This window comes from Macrotis lagotis, chromosome 1, assembly GCF_037893015.1.
Source record: "Macrotis lagotis isolate mMagLag1 chromosome 1, bilby.v1.9.chrom.fasta, whole genome shotgun sequence".
Lineage (NCBI taxonomy): Eukaryota > Metazoa > Chordata > Mammalia > Peramelemorphia > Peramelidae > Macrotis > Macrotis lagotis.
Window position 1 is genome coordinate 932,094,643 of NC_133658.1, and position 24,528 is coordinate 932,119,170.

A 24,528-nucleotide genomic window follows, 5' to 3' on the forward strand; every position below is an offset into this window, starting at 1 on the left:
AGAAGAGAACCACCAGTGACAGACCATTTGACAAATGAAGACAACAAGTTTTTGGAGTTGAGAACTCTCAAGCAGAAATATTCAAAAAAATGTAACCTTTTTACCTTTTTTTGTTTAAAAGCAAAGCAAATCAAAACACTAAGAACTATTGGGAAGAGTTTTCAGGTACAGAGAAATCAGTGAATCTCTTTGGGAGTTAATCTTTGTCATTCACAATAAAGCAACCCCTATTTAGTTTTCCCTACAAAAAGACAGATGCAAAGATGCTTTCTTTGTGTGGCAATAGCAGAATGTGAGAAGAAAAATAATGACACCTAGTAGGTTCATGAATCAACAAAACTTTAAGTAGTTCAGTGGATAGAGTACTGGAGTCAGGAGGATCTGAATTCAAATTTGATTTCAGATATCTGAGACATTAGCTGTGTGACCTTGAGTAAGTCACTTAACCCTGATTCTTTCACATACAGGGCCATATCTGCTTACTTGGTATAGTACCACCCTCACTCAAATTCAACTCACATTCTCCCTGATGTATAATCTTCTTTGAGAATGAAGGACAAAAACCATCATCATCATCATCATTTCACAAGTCCTCCTAGGTTTTTTTTTTTCTGAAACCACCCTTATTTCCTTAAAACACTATTCCATAAAGTTTGCATATCCTCACGTGTTCAGTCACATCCTATTGATAGGCATCTCCTCAATGTCTAATTCCTCACCATTGTGAAAGGATAGAAATGTTTTTGTACATTTTTTAATTTGTAATAATTAAAATTAATTCCTCCCTTAATCTATACTGCCTCCTTGTCCACCTTCTACCTTTTCCCTTCTGTCTCCTGCTTAGTGAAATGTATTTAAATAGTCAAATAGCTACATCCATTCCTTCCTCCTTTGATTATTTATGATGAAAGTGAGGCTCAGATGTCACCTATTCCCTCCACCTAATCCTCCTGTGTTGTATAGATGTATACCTTCACATCTCAAGGTAATTTAACTTTCTCTAATTTTCCATTCCCCTTTCCTTGTCTGTAATGATGATGTTTCTCATTTGTGTTCAAAAACCAGGACATCATGGAGGTGATGCCATGACAAGCACATGAATTGAATTGGTGGGGGGGGGGGGGGGAGGGGGGGGGGGGGGGGCGGGGAGGCTGTGCTAAGTCCCCAGCCTCACTTTCTCCTCCAGAGCCATCGGAGTCCGGGGGCCAGAGATAGATCAGGATGACTGAAGATGGGCCTGGATGTGAGGCAAGGTTAAGTGACTTGCTCAGGGTCACACAACTATTAAATGTCAAGGATCTGAGGCTGGTGAAGTGGATAGAGCACCAGCCCTGAAGTCAGAAGGATCTGAGTTCAAATCACTCAGACACCTAATGCTGTGTGATCTTTATTGGGCAAATCACTTACCCCATACCTCACAAAAAACAACAATAATAATAATTATTATTATTATTATTATCAGACATTGGATCTCAGTGTTTTCTACTGTATCCTCTTCTCCTTTCTATTCTTTTCAGATCTTCAACCCACTCTCAAACCTTTTAATCTAATTTCTCATCACCCCTGTTGATGATAGGCTTAAGAGGGAACACCTGCATCATCTTCTCATATTTGGATATAGGCAGGTTTTTAGTTATTTCATTTTTAATGATTTTGTATTTCCTTTTTTTTAAATCTTTCTCTTGACATCAGTCTTTGAGGTTGAAAGTTTCTCTTTTGTCTTGGACTTTTCATAAGCAATGGTTGGAAACCCTCTAGCTCATTAAGGGGCACTTTTCCCCTTTGTAGATTATACTTCTTTTTGTGAGGTTATTCTTAGTTGTAAGTCGATATCCTTTGTCTTCTAGAACATTCCTCTATTTTCTGGTCCTTTGTGGTGTTGGCTGATAATTCCTGTGTTATCCTGAATTGATAATTCCTAATTAATAATTACCAAATTATTAGTGTAAGGCTTCTTCAATATGCATGAAGGCCATGATTGAGGCAATGACCGGTATATGAACTCATCATTTGGAGTATGCCTTGTATGATTTGGCTGTATTTCTGACATCCCAGGAACTAGCCATCCCTGGGAAAGACAAAACGGGATTGGGAGAACTGGCTATTTGCCCAGTGTTGATGTTTAATTAAAACAAGCCTTACGGCCCCATAATGGCATTTCCCTAAAACATAACATATTGATTCAATCTATGCTCAAGGAACTGGATCCCATTCAACTCAGATGGCTCTGAGACTTCTTTGTCCTCAAAAGTATAAAAGTTCTAAGCCCCTTCTCCTCTTTGGGATCTCATCCATGGAGGAGACGTCCTGCCTGGAATTCTTTCCCATTCAGAACTCATAGGTCAGTAACCCAGGGACCCCCTGGGCCCAATCCTTTGTCTTTTATGTATTATCTGCTGTATTGGATGCTATTGTAAGCAATCTATTCCTTGTGTTGTATAATTAAAATACTTTCATTTTCACTGGTGTCAGCGAGAGTGTCATTTACAGGAACAAATCCGAACCTCATTTAAAATCACAAAACATGTCCTTACTGAGGCTCCTTCAGCATCTGAATGATTTGTGAATACCTGCCGTATTTGGATGGGATTTTCATCCTAGTGATTGTTTCTGAACATTACCTGTAGATTTTTTTTTTATTTCCACTTTGACTTAACTGTTTAAAGAGACTCAAACTTTTTTTTAAAAATCTCTTTAACTAGAATGTCTAGGCCTTCATTATGGTCAATTGGAATCAATTATGAGACATGGGAGACATTGGTACTTGACGACCCAGTATGATATGTCTTCATCAAAAAATATGCTGTGTTCTGTGAACAAAGAATTGTAGTAACTCAAAAGAAATGTGAAATACAGAAATTTAAACACATCTCTACTCCACATGTTCATATGGACTATTTGTACCCAACCTGTGGTAGAGTATTCCAGACTTGTATTGATCTGATTAGTCATTTTGAACCCAGCATAGTGATATCATTTTGGTCCTCTTTGAGCATCAAGGACAACCCTTGGACTAGACACTGTGTTAAGTGATTTATAAGTAAGATTTCATTTGATCCTTATAACAACTCAGGGGAATAAGTGTTTTATTATTCACATTTAAAGATAATAGAAATGAGGCATACAAAGTGCTGAAATAACTTGCCCAGGATAACACAGTGACTAAGTGTGAGAGGGAAATTTGAACTTAAATCTTTGAGATGCCTGACCTGGGGAGTATGATTATTCTTAAATTCTCTCTCCTTAATCTATTTTCCAGGCCAGTGGTTTTTCCTGTGAGATTGCTTTTCTTGTCTTTTTTTTTCAATATAATGGATTTTATTTTAATATCATTTTTTTGTCTCCTGGAATAATTAGCTTCTTTTTGATCCATTCTTGTTTACAATTAACTTGATGCTTGGGTGAATATTATTTCTTTTCTACCAAGTCCTTCATTCGCTCCACAATTCTTTCTTCCAGCTTCTCATTTCCTTTCCATTTCCAGCCTCTAGTGTTCTCATATCCTTTATAAAAACATTCTGTACAACTAAGGCTTGCATGATAACTGCTAGGAATTCAAGAGAGAATTTCTGGGATGGTCTCAGTGTTGTTTATTCACAATGCTGAATCTGGGTCCTGTCCTTAGAGACCGCCTCTCCCTGAGTTGGATATGCCATAATAACCTTTTTTCTGTCCCTAGATCTCTCTGTCTCCCTGCTCTGGAACAATACATCATGATGCTTTGTTGGATTTCCTACTCAGGTGTGGGAATCACAAGCTAACAGTTCTTCCAACTCTACCATTTTCTTCCTAATAGCTTTTAATTGGTAGGTTTATTTTTCTTGAAAAGAAATGGATGGGGCAGCTAGGTGGCACAGTAGATAGAGCACTGGCCCTGGAGTCAGGAGTACCTGAGGTTCAAATCCGGCTTCAGACACTTAATAAATTACCTAGCTGTGTGGCCTTGGGCAAGCCACTTAACCCCATTGCCTTGCAAAAACTTTAAAAAAAAAAGAAATGGAGTCGTGACTTGAATAAGGCTAAGTATTAAATTTCTGAGGTTGGACTTGAACTCAGGTCCTCCTAACTCCAGGGTCAGTGCTCTGTCCAATGCACCAGCTAGCCACCCTATTTGGGGGCCTTCTTGAAGTTAGGTGGTACAGGGAAGGGAATGATGAACCTGGAACTAAAAAGTACATCTTCCTGAGCCCAACTCTAAGTCTCAGACACTTACTAGCACTATGGTCACTGCACCCAGTTTGCCTCAGTTTCCTCATCTGTAAAATGAGAAAGAAGGAAATGGCAAACCATTCTGGAATCATTGCCAGGAAAAATTCAAAAGGGGACTTGAAGAATTGGATTGAAACAGTTGAACAATAATCAGTCATCAATATCCCATTTTGAGTTGTTAGAGGTTGGAGTTTAAATCTGATTTCTACCAAAACCACTTTCTAGTTTTCTCCCCAGCTCATTTCAAAAGGGAAATTCTTCCCCTGCATGTTTATGATCTTGAATTAATTCAATTCTGGGTCACTGCATTCAACTGCTTGTTATTTTTTTACCTAGTTTGCTCCCTTTCATTTTGTATGAACTGATGAGGAGAGAAATGAGTAAAATCTGGAGAATCACTTGTAGTATACATTATCCAAACCCAATGATTACACTAAAGTAAAGGGAAAGATGAAAGCAAGTAGCCCAGTGAGTAAGGATCAAAAACAGAGGATGTCTCTGGTACAGGACACTGGAGACCTCTCGCATCACCAAGAGACCTTGGGGCCTCACCGCTAGGATGGAAGGTGGTCTCCATTAACCATGGGCTTGTGGGATTGGATTCCTTTTCCTAGTTATTTTTCTTGGTCTAAAGAGAAAATTCAGACTGAACAAAGGTTTATTTCCCTGGGAAATGGCATCGATATTAAGACAAACTTTGCCCTATTCGATATTAGATAATTTAAGAAAGAGTATTTGCAATAAGCTTAATGGAAATGGATTTAACTCACATTTCCAGTTTTTATTTTGGCTGTTACCATGAGATAATGTCATAGGAGAAAAGCCTTGGAAAAAATGGTTTTTGTCCTTCATTCTGGAGGACCAAAAAGACATTAGAGACAAGTTGCAATGTGTCTGACTATGCTGATTAGACCAATATGAGTCCGAAATAATCTCTCATAGGTTGTGTGCAAAAAAAGTCCATGCAAACACCTGGGGTGGAATCTCTAAGTTTGAGCATCTTGAGCTACTTTTGTTTTTTGAGCTACTTCAGATCAGATTTTATGACCTTTTATGACCTTGACCAAAGAGAAGGTTCCCAAAGCATTTGGTTCATTTCCAAAGAACTTCCCAGAGAAGAACTTATAGTTTTTTGTTTCTGTTCCAAACAGTAAGTCATTATTATTCTTTTTAAAACAAAATGGATCCAATTATTTGACAATTGTTAAAGCTTGGAACCACATTCTCTACCAGTTGAACGCATCCAGATGAAAAAAGGAGTGGATTTCCATGAGTGGCTGGACTTCAGATAAGCCTGGAAAGACTTGCATGAACTGAGACTGAGGGAAGGGAGTAGAACAAGGAAAACAGTGTACACATTAACAGCAACACTGGGTGATGATCACCTATGCTGGCCACAACTTCTCCCAGTAGTTCAGTGGTCAAGGACAATCCTGAGTCTGTTAGGGGAAAATGCCATCCATACACATCCAAAGGAAAAAACTATGAAGTCTGAAGGCAAAGTAAAGCATATCTTGTTCTTTTTATTTATTTTTCATGGTTTTTACCACCCTGAGTTCTGATTTCAAAATAATATGGGCAGTGGTGAGAACACTGACTTAGAATGAGAGTTCAAATTTGACCTCAGACATTTGACAATTATTTAGCTACATGACCTTGGGCAAGTCACGTAACCCTGATTGCCCAGCATCCAAGGACATCTCCAGTGGATCAGATCCACATCTGGCCATTGGATTCAGATGGCTCTGGAGAATAAAGTGAGGTTGGTGACTTAGCACAGTCCCCCCCTCACTCAAATCCAATTCATGTGCTTGTCATGGCCTCACCTCCATGTCAGTCTTTGTCAAGAAAGAAGGACAAAGATCATCATCAATTAGGAAATATTTTTAGGGGCAGCTAGGTGGCACAATGGATAGAGCACCAGCCTTGGAGTCAGGAGTACCTGGGTTCAAATTCAGTATCAGACACTTAATAATTACCTAGCTGTATGGCCTTGGGCAAGCCACTTAACTCCATTTGCCTTGCAAAAACCTTAAAAAAAAAGAGGGAGAAGATATACCCAACTGAATTGTAGAGAAGAGCAAGGAGAGAGTTCTTAAATGAGCAATGAAGAAAAATAGAAGAAAATAATAAAATGGGAAAGATAAGAGATCTTTTTAAGAAAATGAGATATCAATGGAGTAGATTCAGTCCAAAAAATGGGCATGAGGATTTCCAGAGCCAAGATGTGAGGCAGTAACTACCCTGGGAGTTCCCAAATTACTTTCCAATCAACCTTTCAGTAAGCCTCTGAACTAATTTTGAAGCAATGAAGATTACCAACTTAGGACAGCTTGGTAGGTGAATACAAAAGGTCTGATTCACTATGGTGAGAGGAAGTGTTATCAGTTGAGCAAGTCAGTGGCAGGCCCCATCCTAGAGACAAATACAATATTTTAGGGGAGTTGTGAGAAACCTTATTGAATTCTGAAAAACATTCAATCCATTTTCAGGACTTCTTGCTTTGGATGAACTATGTCATATCTAATAAGGTCTGTTCTGCAGGGATAGGCTTTTCCTCATTAATTAGATCCATAAATTTTAACTCCAGGAAGACTTCTACCATGTGTATACACTTATAAGATCTGGGTGACGGTCTTCCCATAATTTTGACTTAAAAGATTTCTCATTAATGTGACTATTGTGATGTCTAGTGACTTCCATCTTCCAGAGAAGGTGGGCCCTCATTAAGTATTTTCTGTCAGAACTGAGGCAAATTTAAAAAAAAAAAGGTCATTCCCAATTGACAAATGGTCAAAGAGTAAGGGCAATTTACAGATGAGGAGATCAAAGCAATTCATAGTCATATGAAAAATTGCTCTAAATCATTAATTAGAGAAATGCAAATTAAAGCTTCTCTGAAGTACCACGTTGTACCTCTCAGACTGGCCAATATGACCAGAAAGGATAATAATCATTGTTGGAAGGGTTGTGGGAAATCTGGGACACTACTACATTATTGGTGGAGCTGTGAACTCATCCAACCTTTCTGGAGAGCAATTTGGAACTATGTCTAAGGGGCAACAAAAATGTGCATACTCTTTGATCCAGCAATACCACTACTGGGTCTATACCCTGAAGAGTTGATGAAAAAGGTTAAAAACATTATTTGTACAAAAATATTCATAGTAGCCCTGTTTATGATGGCAAAAAAATTGGAAATTAAGTAAATGTCCTTCAATTGGGAAATGGCTTAGCAAACTGTTATATGTATGTCATGGAACACTCTTGTTCTATTAGAAACCAGGAGGGATGGGAATTCAGGGAAGCCTGGAAGGATTTCCATGAACTGATGCTGAGCGAATGAGCAGAATCAGAAAAACACTGTACACCCTAACAGCAACATGGGGGTGATGATCAACCTTGATGTACTCACTCATTCCATCAATGAAACAATCAGGGGGGCAGCTAGGTGGTACAGTGGATAGAGCACCAGCCCTGGAGTCAGGAGTACCTGAGTTCAAATCCAGCCTCAGACTCTTAATAATTACCTAGCTGTGTGGCCTTGGGCAAGCCAATTAACCCCATTGCCTTGCAAAAATCTAAAAAAACAAACAAACAAAAAAAAACAATCAGGGACAATTTGGAGCTGTCTGAAATGGAGAATCCCATCTGTATCCAGAGAAAGAACTGTGGAGTTTGAACAAAGACCAAGGACTATTTCCTTTAATTTAGAAAAAAAAACATATCTTATTGTCTGATCTTGTTATCTCTTAGACTTCTTGTCTCTTCCTTAAGGATATGATTTCTCTCTCATCACATTCAATTTGGATCAATGTACACCATGGAAGCAATGTAAAGACTGACAAATTGCTTTCTATGGGAGGGTGGGGGGAGGGAAATAAGATTGGGGGGGAAATTGTATAACTCAAAATAAATAAAATCTTTTAAAAAAATTTAAAAAATTTTAAAAAAGTATTTTCTGTCTTTACTCCATTATGAATCCTTGATGTAAAGAGATCATCTTAGGCTGAAGGTCTTCCCAATTGCATCCTTGTGGAACTTGTTCCTCAGATGAATTTTCTGATGCCTAATAAACTTTGACCTCCATTTAAATGCCTATCCACATTCAGTACAGGAGTATGATTTCTATTTCATGTGAATTCTCTGATGGAAAAAAAGGAAAGACTTTAGTCTGATGATTTTCCATGGTGATGATATTAATGAGGTTTATTCTTTAGAATGAATGCTCTGATAGGAGAGAAATGATTATTGTTCTCATATATTAATAGCCAATTATTGAATTAGGGCTAAACTTCTCCCCACATTTCTATTTCCTCATGCAGAAATCAGTCTCCACAGATTATTCAGCCAGTCTTTGAGGGAGGGCTGATGATGAGATGTAATCTTGGGGCAAACCTTTCCCAACTCAAAAACTTTAGATCAGACTTAAAAGGTAAAGAGATTTTAGTTTATGTGAATTCTGGTCCACTGTGTTTTAGTCAGACAGGTTCAAGGGGAAGTGGATTTCCCCTTATGTCTAGATGACACTAGTCAGGGATGGTCTGAATATAAATTTGTCTAGATTGAGTGATGGGTTATGCCTCCAAAACCCTCATTAGAATAGTCATTCTTGGAGGCGGCTAGGTGGTGCAGTGGATAGAGCACCAGCCCTGGAGTCAGGAGTACCTGAGTTCAAATCAGGCCTCAGACACTTAATAATTACCTAGCTATGTGGCCTTGGGCAAGCCAATTAACCCCCATTGCCTTGCAAAAATCTAAAAAAAAAAAAAAAAAAAGTGAGAGAGAACAGTCATCCTCATAAATTTTAAACCTGTCAGAACTGTTCAACACCTTTTGGGAACATCCACTCATCTAAGAGCATGTAAGTACTGGGAGGCTTCCATGATTCATCTTTGGTTTACAAGAGATAAAAAATGTCCATTTGGTTAATAATTTTGGTTATATTGATTTTTTGTTATCAATGAATAAAACGAATACCCAGAAATTGTCTCCATAACTTTTCATTTATCACAGTTGTTTGTAAGGTGAAAGTGTTTAGTAAAAGCTTTACCACATTCACCACACTCCTAAGGATGCTCTCCAGTGTGGATTCTCTTATGTGCAGCAAGATTAGAGCTCTGTCTGAAAGTCTTTCCACACTGATTACATTCATAAGGTTTCTCCCCTGTGTGGATTCTCTGATGATAAATAAGAGAGGAGCATTCTCTGAAAGCCTTTCCACATTGATTACATTCAAAAGGTTTCTCTCCGGTGTGCATTCTCTGATGTTCAGCAAGACCAGAGCGTTGTCTATAAGTCTTTCCACACTGATTACATTCATAAGGTTTCTCCCCAGTGTGGATTCTCTGATGTACATAAAGATGATAGCTCTCTCTGAAAGTCTTTCCACATTGCTTACATTCAAAAGGTTTCTCCCCAGTGTGGATTCTCTGATGTACATAAAGATGGTAGTTCTCTCTGAAAGTCTTTCCACACTGATTACATTTATAAGGTTTCAGTCCAGTGTGGATTCTCTGATGTTTTGCAAGTCCAGAGCTCTGTGTGAAAATCTTTCCACATTGATTACATTCATAAAGCTTCTCCCCAGTGTGGATTCTCTGGTGATAAATAAGAGAGGAGCTCACCTTGAAAGTCTTTTCACATTGATTACATTCTAAAGATTGCTCTCCAGTATGGATTCTCTGATGTAAAGCAAGACTGGAACTCCATGTGAAAGCCTTTCCACAGTGATTACATTCATATGGTTTCTCTCCAGTGTGGATTCTCCGGTGTATATAAAGACCATCACTTCGTCTGAAAGTCTTTCCACACAGATTACACTGATAAGGTTTCTCTCCTGTGTGTATTCTCTGATGTGCAGCAAGTTTAGACCTACGAATGAAAGTCTTTCCACATTGACTACACTGATACGGTTTCGCTCCAGTGTGGATTTTGCAATGTTCAGTGAAACTGTAGCTTCTTTGACAAGTCTTTCCATGTTGAGTATATTCATCCTGTTTTTCTACAGTGTGGATAAGCTCATGGTTACCAAGATGAGTCCTCTCTTCACCATAATGAGAAAAGTCATTCCAAGAGCTCATTTTCATATTTTCACTCATCTCATCACACTTGGTCTCTGCATCTGAAGGAAACAAACACATACACATATATATGTATGAGGATATGCTCTTCCTCCTGGCAGAAAGTGAACCAACTAACTTTTAGTTTCTCCAGTCAAAATGGAAAGGCTTCAGACTTAAATGGACAGAATCAATTGTTTGAAAATACCATAAGCTGTACACTTAAAAGACAATTTAATGAACAAAAAGTTCCACACACAATTGCATTGGATCCTCACCACAAACCTGAGAAAAGTGCAGAGCCACCTTGTCATTATATGTTACTCTTTGGATCATGAGTTCTGAATGGCCAAATGACCTGACCCAAATCTCAGCGCCAGAGAGTACAATTACAACCTGGTGACAGAGTATGCTCTGGCCTCTGCACTGGATAGATGTTCTCCATTTTATTTTCCTTTCCATCAAGAGCGTTTTCTTGATGACAATGCTATTTTCTTATGTTCAGATAATTGCCCAACTATGATGTAATTTTCAGTTAGATCCACTTTTCTGATCATTGATTCTGATGCTTAGATATTATGCCATTGACCATTTTGCAGCCTCGAATACTGTCAATCGTCCACTTTTTCTTAATACTTTTTTCTTTTCTCTAAGTTTTTTGGGGGTGGCTAGGTGGCGCAGTGGATAGAGCACCAGCCCTGGAGTCAGGAGTACCTGAGTTCAAATTGGGTCTCAGACACTTAATAATGACCTAGCTGTGTGGCCTTGGACAAGTCACTTAATCCCATTGCCTTGCAAAAACTGAAAAAAAAAATTTCTAAGTTTTTTGGATATTACACTCTCCTGGGACTCCTCATTTGTTCTTTCCCACCCATCTCACATAACCCAATGCTCCTATAATCTTGGTTTGCTATTACTATGCGGGACAAAAACCTCATTCATTGGCCAAACAAGGTGTCATCCATTCCTCATTATAGCTCCCACACCCCTGCCCCAAAACACAATCAGGTGATTCCACCTTTGTAACCTTTCTCAAATACTTCCTTTTCTCCATCAACATTGACCCTTTCTTGGTTGGGGGTCCAAATGACCACATCTTTGAGGTATTACAAGAAATGACTGGCTGGTTTAAAACTCTCCAGTCTCTTCCCAGGGCACTCAATTCTCCACCAACTGTTAAGTTCATCTTCCTAAAGTTCTTTACCTGATCATGTCACTGCCTATTTAAACAATTCCAAGGGCGGCTAGGTGGTGTAGTAGATAAAGCACTGGCCCTGGAGTCAGGAGTACCTGGGTTCAAATCCGGTCTCAGACACTTAATAATTACCTAGCCTTGTGGCCTTGGGCAAGCCACTTAACCCCAATTTGCCTTGCAAAAATCTAAAAAAAAAAAAATTCCAAGGGCTCAGAGATGAAAGATAAAATACTGGGGGGCGGGGGCTTCAAGCTCTTCAACTTCTGGCCCCTTGTCACCTGGCTCCCCCTCCACAAGGGCTAGGATGCAGTGGGGCAGAGGCCTCTTTTCTGCTCCATGAATGGAACACTCTACTTCCCAACAGTGTGGGTTTTCCCTGGCTGGTGCTCCTGCCTAGAATGCTCACTTGGGCTTTTCTGAAGTACCACATATCTGTTACCTTAAGACTGTTCCAGTCTTCTTTAACCTTAGTGTCTGCCCACTTTGTCTTGATGGGCTCCAACTTAGTCTATAAATAGCAGTTGTGTCCATGCTGTCTTTCTCACCAATCTGTGGAATCCCTTACAGCCCTATGCTTTCAGAGGATCAGCCTCATACTTGCTTATATCCAGCTGTCACTTAGTAGATTCATGTGGACTTAAAAAGAATTCATATTAGTCAGCCTCAACCCTCTCTAGAAAGTTGTAAGAGAGTTTCTTGCCTCCAAATTCCCCACAAAGACCTCTAATAGGATCATTGAAGCATCTTCAGAAGAAAGATTAAAGGGGAACTGAGTGGCATAGTAGATAGAGCAGTGGCCCTGGAGTCAGGAGGACATGAGTTCAAATCCATCCTCAGATACTTAATAAGTACCTAGCTAAGTGACTGGGCAAGTTACAATCCCATTGTCTTGGGGGAAAAAAAGAAGAAAACTAAAAGAACCAGGAGAACATTGTACATTTTAACAGAAACATCATAGGAAGACCAACTGTGATGAACTCAGCTCTTCTCAGAAGTTCATAGATCAAAGACAATCTTCAAAGACTTGTGACAGAAAATGACATCCAGAATCAGAGGAAAAAAGAAATGAAGAACAAATGTAGAGAAAAGCATACTCTCATCAAGTTTTGCAACTTCACAAACTATGGTATATGTATGTCATGGAATACTATTAGTCTATTAGAAACCAGGAGGGATGGGAATTCATGTAAGCCTGGAGGGATTTGCATGAACTGATGCTGAGTGAGATGAGCAGAGCCAGAAGAACACTGTATACCCTAACAGCAACATGAGAATGATGATCAACCTTGAAGGACTTGCTCATTCCATCAGTGCAACAATCAGGGACAATTTGGGGCTGTCTACAATGGAGAATACCATTTGTATCCAGATAAACAGCAGTGGAATTTGAACAAAGTTCAAGGACTATTCCCTTTAATTTAGAAAAAAACCTGCTATCTTATTGTCTGATTTTGTCATCGCTTATACTTTTTTGTTTCTTCCTTAAGGATATGATTTCTCTTTCATCACACTCAATTTGGATCAATGTACAACATGGAAACAAAGTAAAGACTGACAGATTGCTTTCCGTGGGGGGTGGGGAAGTAAGGTTGGGGGGAAATTGTAAAACTCAAATAATATCTTTAATAAAAATAAATTTAAAAAAATTTTGCAACTTCTTTTATGTTTTTTTCTATCTTTATCATGGTCGTTCCCCCCCTCCCCAGTTAAAATGGAAAATACTATGGAAACTTGTTAACATGATTGTACTTGGAAAACCATTATAAGATTGGCCATTGCAATAGGGAAGGGGGTGGAAAAGGAGGAAGGAAGAAAAATAGAGAACTCAAGAGGATGACCATTGAAAACTATCTTTGTGGGCAACTGGGGAAAAAAAATTTTAAATGAAGGGAACTGAAAGTCCAGGGAATTCAACCCTTCATTTTTACAGATGAGGACACAATCTCAGAGATCCTTACCCAGCATCCCACTGCTAAAAAGCATCTGAAAAGAAATAACAAGTCAGGGCTTCCTGCCCCCAAATCTAACACTACTGACACATCCAGAAGCCTCCTAGGATCCAACCCACACCCCTCACTCCTCACTCACCTGGACAGGAGGTCCTCAGACCTTCTTTCACCAAGTGGGGGATCAAATCTTCTCTGGAAACTGGAAATCCTAAGCAGGGGGAATAAATTAAACAGGAGGATGGGGAGAAGTTTGTATTTAATCCACATTAGGGAAGAAGGGGTGATGCAAAGTAAGGCCACATTACTGCAAGTAATTCAAAATCAGAAAATTCTGACTTTGCTTTCCTCCTTCACAGAAGGATGTCCACATTCCATAGATTTCATAGCCTAGAAATTAGAGGCATTTCTAGGAGACAGGAAAGTACTGGGCTGAAATCAGGAACACCTGGCCTCAGACTTACTGACCCATGAATTAGTCACTTAATCTATCTGCCTCAGTTTCCTCAATTATGAAATAGAGAAATAATAGAGACCCAAACCAAAATGTAATAGTGAGGATCGAGTGAGATAATATGCATGAACAAAGTTCTTAGTACAGGGTCTGGCTCCTAACAGATGTCTATAAAGATTTACTCCCTTCCCTTTCTTTCGCTGCATCTCTAATAGATGTGGGGAGGTGTATGAAAGAAGAACAAGGTCACACTTCCTAGGCCAGAACGCCTTGATTAACACCAAGAGCAGTGAGTTACATATTTTTCCCGAGTAGCAAAAATAATATTCTAATGACCAAACACTCCCCACAGAGGAAGGGCAGACTTGGGAGCAAATGAGTCCCCCTCACTGCCCATCTTCAAGGAGAAGCTTCAGGATCAGTGTTTGGAGATTTTGCAGACTTGTGTCTAGCTCCCTATCACATGGCACAAAGGTCTGTCCTAGGAACACTAGGTAGCAGGAGGACCTAGTCTCCTGGATGCAGGAGGCTATCACTTTGGCCTTTCTAAGAGGTGATCAATGCCCCAAACCTCCCTCTAGTGAGACAGTTAAGGACACTCCTTTTCATGGCAATGGGGAATGGTCCTTACCCAGGAACACCAAGTTCTGAGCATTCTCCAACATGACATCCTTGTGCAGCTGCTTCTGAGCATTGTCCAACAGGTCCCATTCCTCCAGGGTGAAGTCCACAGCCACATCCTTGAATGTCACCACCTCCTAAAACATCAACATGCAGAAGACTTAGAGTTGAGACAGGCTTCGGAATTGATCTAGGTCAATGATCATCAATGTACAGAAGGAAACTGAAACAAAGACAGGGAATTGCCCAAAGGTCGCACCCTTTATAAGAATCAGAGCTAGCACTTGGAACTATAATCTTGAAAGTCCAAAGGAACATTGGAAAAAGCAATGGATATTTTCAGTTGAAATAAAACTCAGAAATATTCTTCTATCCAATGCTATTCTCTTTAGAAGAAGGAAAGTGATGTGTTCTCTCAGAAAAATGTGAGGATTTCTGGAAGAAAAATGAGAACTGTCAAAAATGATAGATTTAGAAAATTCCATCAAGAGCTTATAAGGGGCAACTAGGTGGTACAGTGGATAAGAGCACTGGCCCTGGAATCAAGAGAACCTGAGTTCAAATCTCACCTCAGACACTTAATGACTGCCTGGCTATGTGACCTTAGGCAAGTCACTTAATCCCATGCCTTAAATAATTTTTTCAAAAAAAAGTTTGTGAAAAGCTATAGAAAGTGGGTTTTTTTTGTGGGGATAAAACATCTCCTATGGTCACTGGAGACAAAAAAAAATCAAGTTATTTTCCTCAAAGTGAGAAAGTCTGAACAAGATGAAAACATGAGGAGGATTATTTTGTTTTCCTTTTTTGGATTTTTGCAAGGCAATGGGGTTAAGAGAATTGCCTAAGGTCACACAGCTAGGTCATTATTAAGTGTTTGAGACCTGATATGAACTCAGGTCCTCTTGACTCCAGGGCTAATGCTCTATCCACTGTGCCACCTAGCTTCCTGAAAGGGACTCTTTTTATAATTTATCTATCTATCTATCTATTTATTTTGACAACTACAAGTAAAGATAGTTTTTGATAATGATTTTTTGGTAAGGTTTTGCTCCCTCCCTTCCCTATCACTCTGATGGACAGAAAACAATCTGTTATACATTAAACTTGTGTAACTATGTTGCAGCCTCCTCCCAGGTCCCAGGGATGGGGTTACAGGGCTGGTTTTGAGAAGTTTGTTTTTAATGAAGAAATGATTTTGATCACTGATCAAATTTGGCCACTGATAATGAAAATTATAAAATTGAACAAAGAATAATATTGAAAGAAATGATTATTTTTCCTTATTCATAACCAATTATTAGTAGTTTAGATAATAGTAGGTTTTTCCTCTTTTTCCTTCCTCTTTCAGAGACCTCCCATAGAAGGTTAGATAGTCTCTCAAGGACAAGCCTGGAGTTGAGATGGGATTAACCCAGGAAACATTCTCCTCCATTTTGGGCAGGATCCACCCACCTGGGAGAAGTGATTTCTGATGAGATGGGAGAGAATCTACTCCAGGTGAGCAGCATTCAGATGACCTGGAATGTCTCCCATCAAACTGGAAGCCCCTTGAGAGCAGGGACTGGTCCTTTGTGGCCCCTGAAGTTTGGAACCCTGCCTGGGCCAGAGGAGTCACCTTCCAAGTGCTTAAAGACTTCACCTGAGAAAAGGTGACTGAGAGGGATTCCCAGACACCTAGGAAGGCTCCTGTGACCTGAAGCAGCACATGAGCAGAAGCAGGAGGACAGGTTTGCCTTGTCTCCCTCAGGGACCAGAGCTGGGGCAGCTTCAGGGCGCTCTCTGCTCCAGACCCCTAGAGGAAGAGACCAAGGGTGAAGAGCCCAAGCTGGTCAAGACACTGGAAGGAGGAAGAAACTCAGAAACAAACCAGGGAGGGAGCAGTGGGCAAGGAGGGAAGAAAAGGTGCAGTATGAAAAACTAACTTCAGTTTTCTATCATTTTTTTTTCTTTTTTTAGGTATTTCAGTAGTGGTTGACATTTGGAATTTTTTCACAAATATACAGCTTATTTACTAGATGAAGAAACTGAGGCAGCTAGTAAGCATCTGAGACCAGGTGTGAACTCAGGAAGATGAGAATTCCTGACTCCAGGCTTGGCCCTCTTGCTCCTCCTTACTGCCCCCCTTTGACCACCTTGATGTCCTGAAAACATCAATATTTCATCTTTAACTTTTATTCATTAGCTTTGTAACAGAAAAGAATTTTCTCAGTCCATTCCTACTTGGAGAGATCCTCAAGGCTTTATGAACTTTCCTTTCCACTGTCTCGAGTCACTATTCTTCACTGCATAGTGTTTATTCATAGACTGATCTCTTATAGCAGGTGTTGCTTGAGCAGACTTTTGAAGGCAATGAGTTTTTTGTTTTTGTTTTTTTGCAAGGCAATGGGGTTAAGTGGCTTGCCCAAGGCCACACAGCTAGGTAATTATTAAGTGTCTGAGGCCGGATTTGAACTCAGGTACTCCTGACTCCAGGACCAGTGCTCTATCCACTGCACCACCTAGCTGCCCCCATAGACTGATCTCTCAATAGAGGAGACAGTCACTGATTTTATTGATTAAAAATGGATTCTCGGGGTGACTAGGTGGCGCAGTGGATAGAGCATCAGCTCTATCACTATTGGATATTATTTTACATTTTAGAACCATGAAAGAAAAAGAGCACTATAGGTAAGCATGATTTTATATATATATACACATCAGAAAAGGATTCCATATAAAATCATTTCTTTTATTTATTGTTTGATTTTCTTTTTGAGACATTAACAACTTTGATATGACACTTTCAAATCAGTCCTGATTTTTTTCTTCTACATGTCAGCCAGTAGGCTTCATATCTTAATCTATAGTAAATTAATTCATTTGCTCCTCCTTTGATGTAATCTTTTTCAGATTTTGGAAGCTAATATACACTCAAGAAAAATAAATCCCCCAAATATGTCATCTCCTTGAATATAATGACAGAAGGAATGCTGTAAGAAATGATGTTGACAAGGGCTGGAACTGAATCAGGAACAGAACTATTCTAAAGAGAAGTGAGAAGGAGCAGAATAGTTTCCAAGAAAAAACAATATTGTATTTGCTCCAAAATTAATTTTGAGGTCTTACTGCAAGGTTGGTTGGAAGGGAATTTGGGAAAACCCAGGGTAGTTATTGCCTCACTCTGCCATCTTGGTTCTGGAAGTCATCATTCCCATTTTTTGGACTGGATCTATTCCTTTGAGATTTCATTTTCTTGAAAAGATCACTTATCTTTCTCATATTATTGTTTTTTTTCTATTTTTTTATTACTCATTTAAGAAATGTTTCCTTAATATTCTCTGGAATTCAGTTGAGTAGATCTTCTCCCTCTCTTTTACCCTTCCCTTCTTTCCCCTGCTATCTGTAAACCCTCATCAGACCACCATTTTGCTTTCTTGCTCTTTTTTTTTTTTAATATTTTTTGTTGCTGCTTCCTGTATGATACTTCTCTAAAACTTATAATTCTTCAGATATGATATCTACCAAATCTAATCCTTTGAATATTTTCATCACTTCTACTTCATATTCATAAGCAATGTTATTTAGATCACATCTTTAGAGTCTGATGGTTTTCCTTACTTTTTTCAACTTGAGTCTGGTATTTGAAATAAGACCCTCAACCAGTTCCAGATTTTAACTGATTGTATACAACCTTCTCCATCTGATTTTTTTCCTGGAAGATATTCTATTCATAGTACTGAGCAACTTTGCTCTCTTTGACGTCAATGAGTAGAAGACAGACTCATTACTGTGCTGTTGAATGGTTTCCCTTGGATTTGAACTTATCTTGACTATACATTGGACAAATCTTGCTGGAGATAAAACTTATGGATCTAAGTCTCAAAATTAGCCCTCTTGCTCTACTATAGATTTAATTCAATTTCCCATTATCAGAAAACTCATTAATCATGCCAAATTTCACACTGTGAATAAACCCCTAAAGCTGTTAGTTTCCCCCCTTGAAATCCTGATGTTTCTCATTATGATTCAATGATTATCCTTTGAATTCACATACTGTCATTTGTTCAGCTATTCACCAATTGATGAGTACTCTACTTTGTTTCTTTGATGGCACAAACAGTTCTGGTATCAATATTTGTAACTGACTGTGCTCAGTCTGAAGTATTAAAATCATAGCTGGATAAAGTATTTTCTATGTAAGATAATTTAGAAAATATATTCAGTGAACTGTCATTTGATTGGCAGCAAGATTTTATTTCAAATCTGTTTTGTCAAAACAATAGGTTTTGTTTTAAATGTTTAATATTGCTCTTATGTTTCAGGTTTTTTTAATTGTGATTTGGGGAGGTATTTATCAGAAATGCTCATTTGAATGTAGTCACTCAGAATTGGATTAACTCAAGAACATTAACATGCAGGGGAATAATTTCCCTTTTGATAAGAACTGGGGAGAAAACTAGAAAGTGATTTTGGTAGAAATCCTGTTTAAACTCTCAACCTCTATTGATAACTCAAAATTGGCTACTGATAACTGATTATTGTTCAGCTGTTTCAATCTTATCCAATTGTTCATGTCCCCTTTTGGAGTACTCCTGGCAACTATTCCAGAATGGTTTGCCATATCCTTTTCTTTCTCATTTTACAGATGAGGAAATTGAGGCAAACTGGGCAAAGTAACCACACAGCTAGGAAATGTTGGAGACTACAGTTGAGCTCAGGAAGATGAACTTTTTAGCTCCAGGCCCATCATTCTCTTCCCTGCACCACCTATCTTCAAAAAAGCCACCAAATGGTGGTACTCCAGTGCACAGAGCACAGACCCTGGAGTTAGGAAGACCTGAGTTCAAATCCAATCTCAGAAACTTAATACTTTTGTAAGTGGCCTTATGCAAGTCACAACTCCATTTCTTTTCAAAAAAAAATCCACCAGTTAAAACCTGTAAGAAAGAAAATGGTGGAGTTTGAAGAACCATGATCTTGCGACTCCCACACCTGAGTAGGAAATCCAAGAAAGTGTCATGATGTATTGTTCCAGAGCAGGGAGACAGAGAGATCTAGAGACAGACAGAAGGGTATTATGGCATGTCCAACTCAGGGAGAGGCAGTCTCTAGGAATTGGACCCAGGTTCAACATTGTGAGTAAGCAACACTGGGACCATCCCAGACATTCTGTCTTGAATTTCTAGAAGATTATCAGCAAGTATTAGTAGTTCAAAATGTTTTTATGAAGGATATGAGAACACTAGAGGGAGGAAATGAAAAGGAAATGAGAATTTGGAAGAAAGAATTGGAGAGAGAATAAAGGGCTTGGTAGAAAAGAAATAATATCCACCCAAGCATCAAGTTTATGGAAAACAAAAGTGGACCAAAAGGAAGCTAATTATTCCAGGAGACAAAGAGTGAAATTAAAATAAAATCCCATTATATTGAAAAAAAGAACAAGAAAAGCAATCTCATAGGAAAAACTACTGGCCTGGAAAATAGATTAAGGAGAGAGAATTTAAGAATCCTCATACTCCCCAGGTCAATCATACCAAAGACCTAAGTTCAAATTTGACTCATGCAGCACTTAGTCACTGTGTTATCCCAAGCAAGTCATTTCAAGTGCTTGTATGCCTCAGTTCCAGTATCTGTAAAAGTGAATACTAAAACACTTATTCCCCTGAGTTGTTATAAAGATCAAATGGAATCATACTTATAAATCATTGATCACAATGTATGTTACATGGGTTGTCCTTTATGCTCAAAGAGGACCAAAATGATATCACTATGCTGGGGACAAGGTATCCGCAATACAACTCTGGAATGTGCTACCACAGGTCGGGCACAAATAGTCCATGTGAATATGTGGAGTAGAGATGTCTTTAAATTTGTGTACCTCACATTTCTTTTGAGTTTCTACAATACTTTGTTCGTAGAACATAGCACATTTTTTTGATGAAGATATATCATACTAGGTGGTTCTAGGTCAATGTCTCCTGTACCTCATAATTAATTCCAATTGACCAGAATGAAGGCCTAGACATTCTACTTAAAGAAATTAAAAGAAAAACTTTCAAGTTTCTTTAAAATGTGAGGTCAAAGTAGATATAGTAAAAAAAAAACAAACAACACACAGATAACCTCCAGAAAGAATCACCAGAATGAAAATCTTATCCAAATACTGCAAGCATTCAGAAATCATTCAGACACTGAAGAAGCCTCAGTCAGGATAACACATGATTTATTAGCTATTAACACAAAGGACTAGAAAATAGAGGAATGTTCTAGAGGACAAATGATATTGACTTATAACTAAGAATAACTTTCTCAGAAAAAGAAGTATAATCCACAAAGGGGAAAAGTGCCCCTCAATGAACTAGAGGGCTTTCAACCATTGCTAATGCAAAATCAAGGACAGTAGAGAAACTTTGAAGTTCAAAGACTGCTGTCAAAAGAAAGATTTAAAAAAAAAAAGGTAATACAATATCATTAAAAAACTAAATAAGGATAAACTGCCTATATGCAAATATGAGAAGATGATGCAGGTGTTCCCTCTTAAACCTATCACCATCAGGGGTGATGAGAAATTAGATTAAAAGGTTTGAGAGTGGGTTGAAGATCTGAAAAGAATAGAAAGGGGAAGAGGATACAGTAAAAACTACTGAGATCCAATGCCTGTTTATAATTATTATGATTATTGTTGGTTTTTGTGAGGCCATGGGGAAAGTGATTTGCCCAAGGAAGGTCCTACAGCTATTAAGCATAGGTGTCTTAGTGATCAGAACTCAGATCCTCCTGATTTCAGGGCTGGTGCTCTATCTACTGCACCAGCCTCAGACACTTGCCATTTAATAGCTATGTGACCCTGAGCAAGTCACTTAACTCTGATTTCCTTGCATCCAGGGCCAGCCCCAGTCATCCTGATCTATCTCTGGCAGATAAAGTGAGGCTGGGCACTTAGCAAAGCCCACTTTCATTCACATTCAATTCATGTGCTTGTCATGGCACCACCTCCCTGATGTCCTGGTCTCTTCTTTGGGAACAAATGACAGACATCATCATCATCATCACAGACAGGGAAGGGGGAAGGGAAAATTAGAGAAAGTTAAATCACTTTGAGATGTAAAGGTACACATGTCTACAACACAGGAGAATTATGTGGAGGGAATAGGTGACATCTGAACTTCACTTTTATCCTAAATAATCAAAGGAGGAAGGATCACATAGTTATTTTTAAATACACTTCACTAAGCAGGAAATAGATGGGAAAAGGTAGAAGATGGAAAAGGAGGAAGTACAGATTAAAGGAGGAATTAATTTTAATTATTACAAATTAAAGCATCGACAAAAACATTTTTATCCTTTCACAATGGTGAGGAATTAGACATCAAGGAGATGCCTTTCAATAGGATATGACTGAACACGTGAGGATATGCCAATTTGATGGAATAGTTGTATTTTAAAGAAATAAGGGATGGTTTCAGAAAAACTTGGGAGAACTTTGATGATGATGATGATGATGATGGTGATATTTGTCCTTCATTCTCAAAAGAAGACTATGACATCAAGAAAAATGTGAATGGAATTTGAGTGGGGGGTTGAGCAGAGATGGCCCTGTATGTGAGGGAAGCAGGGTTAAGTGACTTGCCCAAGGTCACACAGCTACTTAAGTTTCATGTCTGAGATCAAATTTGAACTCAGGTCCTCCTGACTCCAGTACTCTATCCACTGGACCACTTAAAGATTTGTTGAAACATGAACCTACTAGGACTCATTATTTTTCTTCTCACATTCTGCTATTGCCACACAAAGAAAACACCTTTTCATCTGTCTTTTTGTGGGGAAGACTAAATAGGGGTTACTCTATCATGACATTGATTTACTCCCAAAGAGATTCAGAGTTCTCTGTACCTGAAAACTCTTTGCAATAGTCCTTTAGTGCTTTGATTTGCTTTGCTTTAAAACAAAAAGTTAAAAAGGTTATATCCTTAAATGGAAATATTTCTACTTGAGATTTTTCAACTCTAAAAACTGGTGTCTTCATTTGTTAAATAGTCTCAGTCATTGGTGGATCCCTGCTCCTCTACACTATTCTAAACCCAACATAGTGAGGAGAACAATGTGTATAATAAAAATCTATGAAATCTGAATGCAAAGTAAAGCATATTTTGTTTTTTTTTATTTCTTTCTCATGGTCCCCCCGCTTAGTTCTGATTTCACAATATGATCAATATGGGCAGTGGTTAGAGCACTGACTTAGAGTCAAGAGAATGGGAGTTCGAATCTGACCTCAAGACATTTGACACTTATTTAGCTTTATGACCTTGGGCAAGTCACTTAACCCTAATCGCCAGCATCCAAGGACATCTCCAGTTGAACAGATGCATATCTGGCCAATGGACTCAAATGGCTCTGAAGAAGAAAGTGAGGTTGGTGACTTAGCACAACGCCCCCCCACTCAAATCCAATTCATGTGCTTGCCATGGCATCACCTCCCAATGTCATGGTCTTCTTCAAGAAAGAAGGACAAACATAATCATCATCAATGAGGAAATATTTTAAACACCATCATACAGCTACAAACTTTATCAGATTGCTCACTGCCATGGAGAAGGGAAGCTGATAAACAAACAGGGAACTCAAAAGCTTACAAAAGGATGAATATTGAAAATTATCTTTGCATGCAATTGGAAAAAATAAAAATAAATATTTTCAAAAGGAGGAATTGATTTCCAAAGAATACAATTACATCATCCTCTAAAAGTTATCATTTTTTTTAAAACTAACAATATTTTTTAAAAAAGATTATTTTGAGTTTTATAATTTTTCCCCTAATCTTACTTCCCTCCCTCCCCCACCCCCCACAGAAGGCAATTTTGTCAGTCTTTACATTGTTTCTATGGTATACATTGATCCAAATTGAATGTGATGAGAGAGAAATCATATTCTTAAGAAAGAAACATAAAGTATAAGAGATAGCAAGATCAGACAATAAGATACCAGGTTTTCCCCCCTAAATTAAAGGTAATAGTCCTTGATCTTTGTTCAAACTCTACAATTCTTTCTCTGGGTAAAGATGAGATTCTCCATTGCAGACAGCCCCAAATTGTCCCTGATTGTTGCACTGATGGAATAATCGAGTCCATCAAGGTTGATCATCGCCCCCATGTTGCTGTTAAGGTGTACAATGTTTTTCAGCATCAGATCATGAAAATCCCTCCTGGTTTCTAATAGAATAATAATGTTCCATGACATACATATACTACAGTTTGCTAAGCCATTCCCCAATTGAAGGATATTTACTTGATTTCCAATTCTTTGCCACCACAAACACGTTTGCTATGAATATTTTTGTACAAGTGATGTTTTTACCCTATTTCATCATCTCTTTGGGGTATAGACCCAGTAGTGGTATTGCTGGATCAAAAGCTATGCACATTTTTATTGCCCTTTGAGCATACAAACTAACAATATTTCTTATAAATAACTCTCAAAATCACAAAGATAAAGTGAAACATAAAAGCAGATAACTAATTTGTTTTGATAAAACAGATTTGAAACAAAATCTTGCTGCCAATCAAATGATATCAGTTCAAATGAATATATTTCCCAAATTATCTTACAAAGAAAGTCATTTTATCCAGCTATGATTTTACTCTTTACACTAATTGCAGTCAGTTATAAAATATGGATACCAAAACTTTTTGTGTCAGCAAAGAAACAATTGATGAATACTCACCAATTAGTGAATAGCTGAAGAAATGACAAAGTATTGAAGAGTAATGGGAAACATCAGGATTTCAAGAAGAAAAAACCTGACATTTTTAGGTGTTTATTCACAGTGTGAAATTTGGCATGATTAATGAGTTCGCTTATAATGGAAAATTGAATGAAATTTATAGTAAAGCAAGAGGACTAACTTTGAGAGTGATATGTATAAGTTTTACCTCCAGCAAGATTTGTCCAATGTATAGTCAAGATGAGTGTGAATACAACACAGTAACAATATAACAACACAGTTACAAGTCTGTCTTCTACCCACTGATGCCACAGGGACCGAAGTTGCTCAGTACTATGAAT

General features: G+C 38.4%; 1 protein-coding gene across 4 annotated transcripts in view; it reads right to left on the bottom strand.

The window, feature by feature from the left end:
• Positions 1-1,169: 1,169 nt before the first annotated feature.
• The window catches only part of LOC141510166 (uncharacterized), a 38,431-nt gene continuing 15,072 nt past the window's right edge, over positions 1,170-24,528 (bottom strand). For 3 of the 4 annotated variants that reach the window (XM_074220195.1, XM_074220196.1, XM_074220193.1), the window contains 4 exons: positions 16,127-16,279; positions 14,498-14,624; positions 13,555-13,623; positions 1,170-10,333 (listed from right to left, as the gene is read on the bottom strand). In XM_074220195.1, the coding sequence (XP_074076296.1) occupies positions 9,279-10,333; positions 13,555-13,623; positions 14,498-14,624; positions 16,127-16,279 (1,404 nt within the window). In that variant the 3' untranslated portion in view covers positions 1,170-9,278. The remainder of the gene's footprint in view (positions 10,334-13,554; positions 13,624-14,497; positions 14,625-16,126; positions 16,280-24,528) is intronic. The other variant, XM_074220197.1, reaches the window with a different exon arrangement.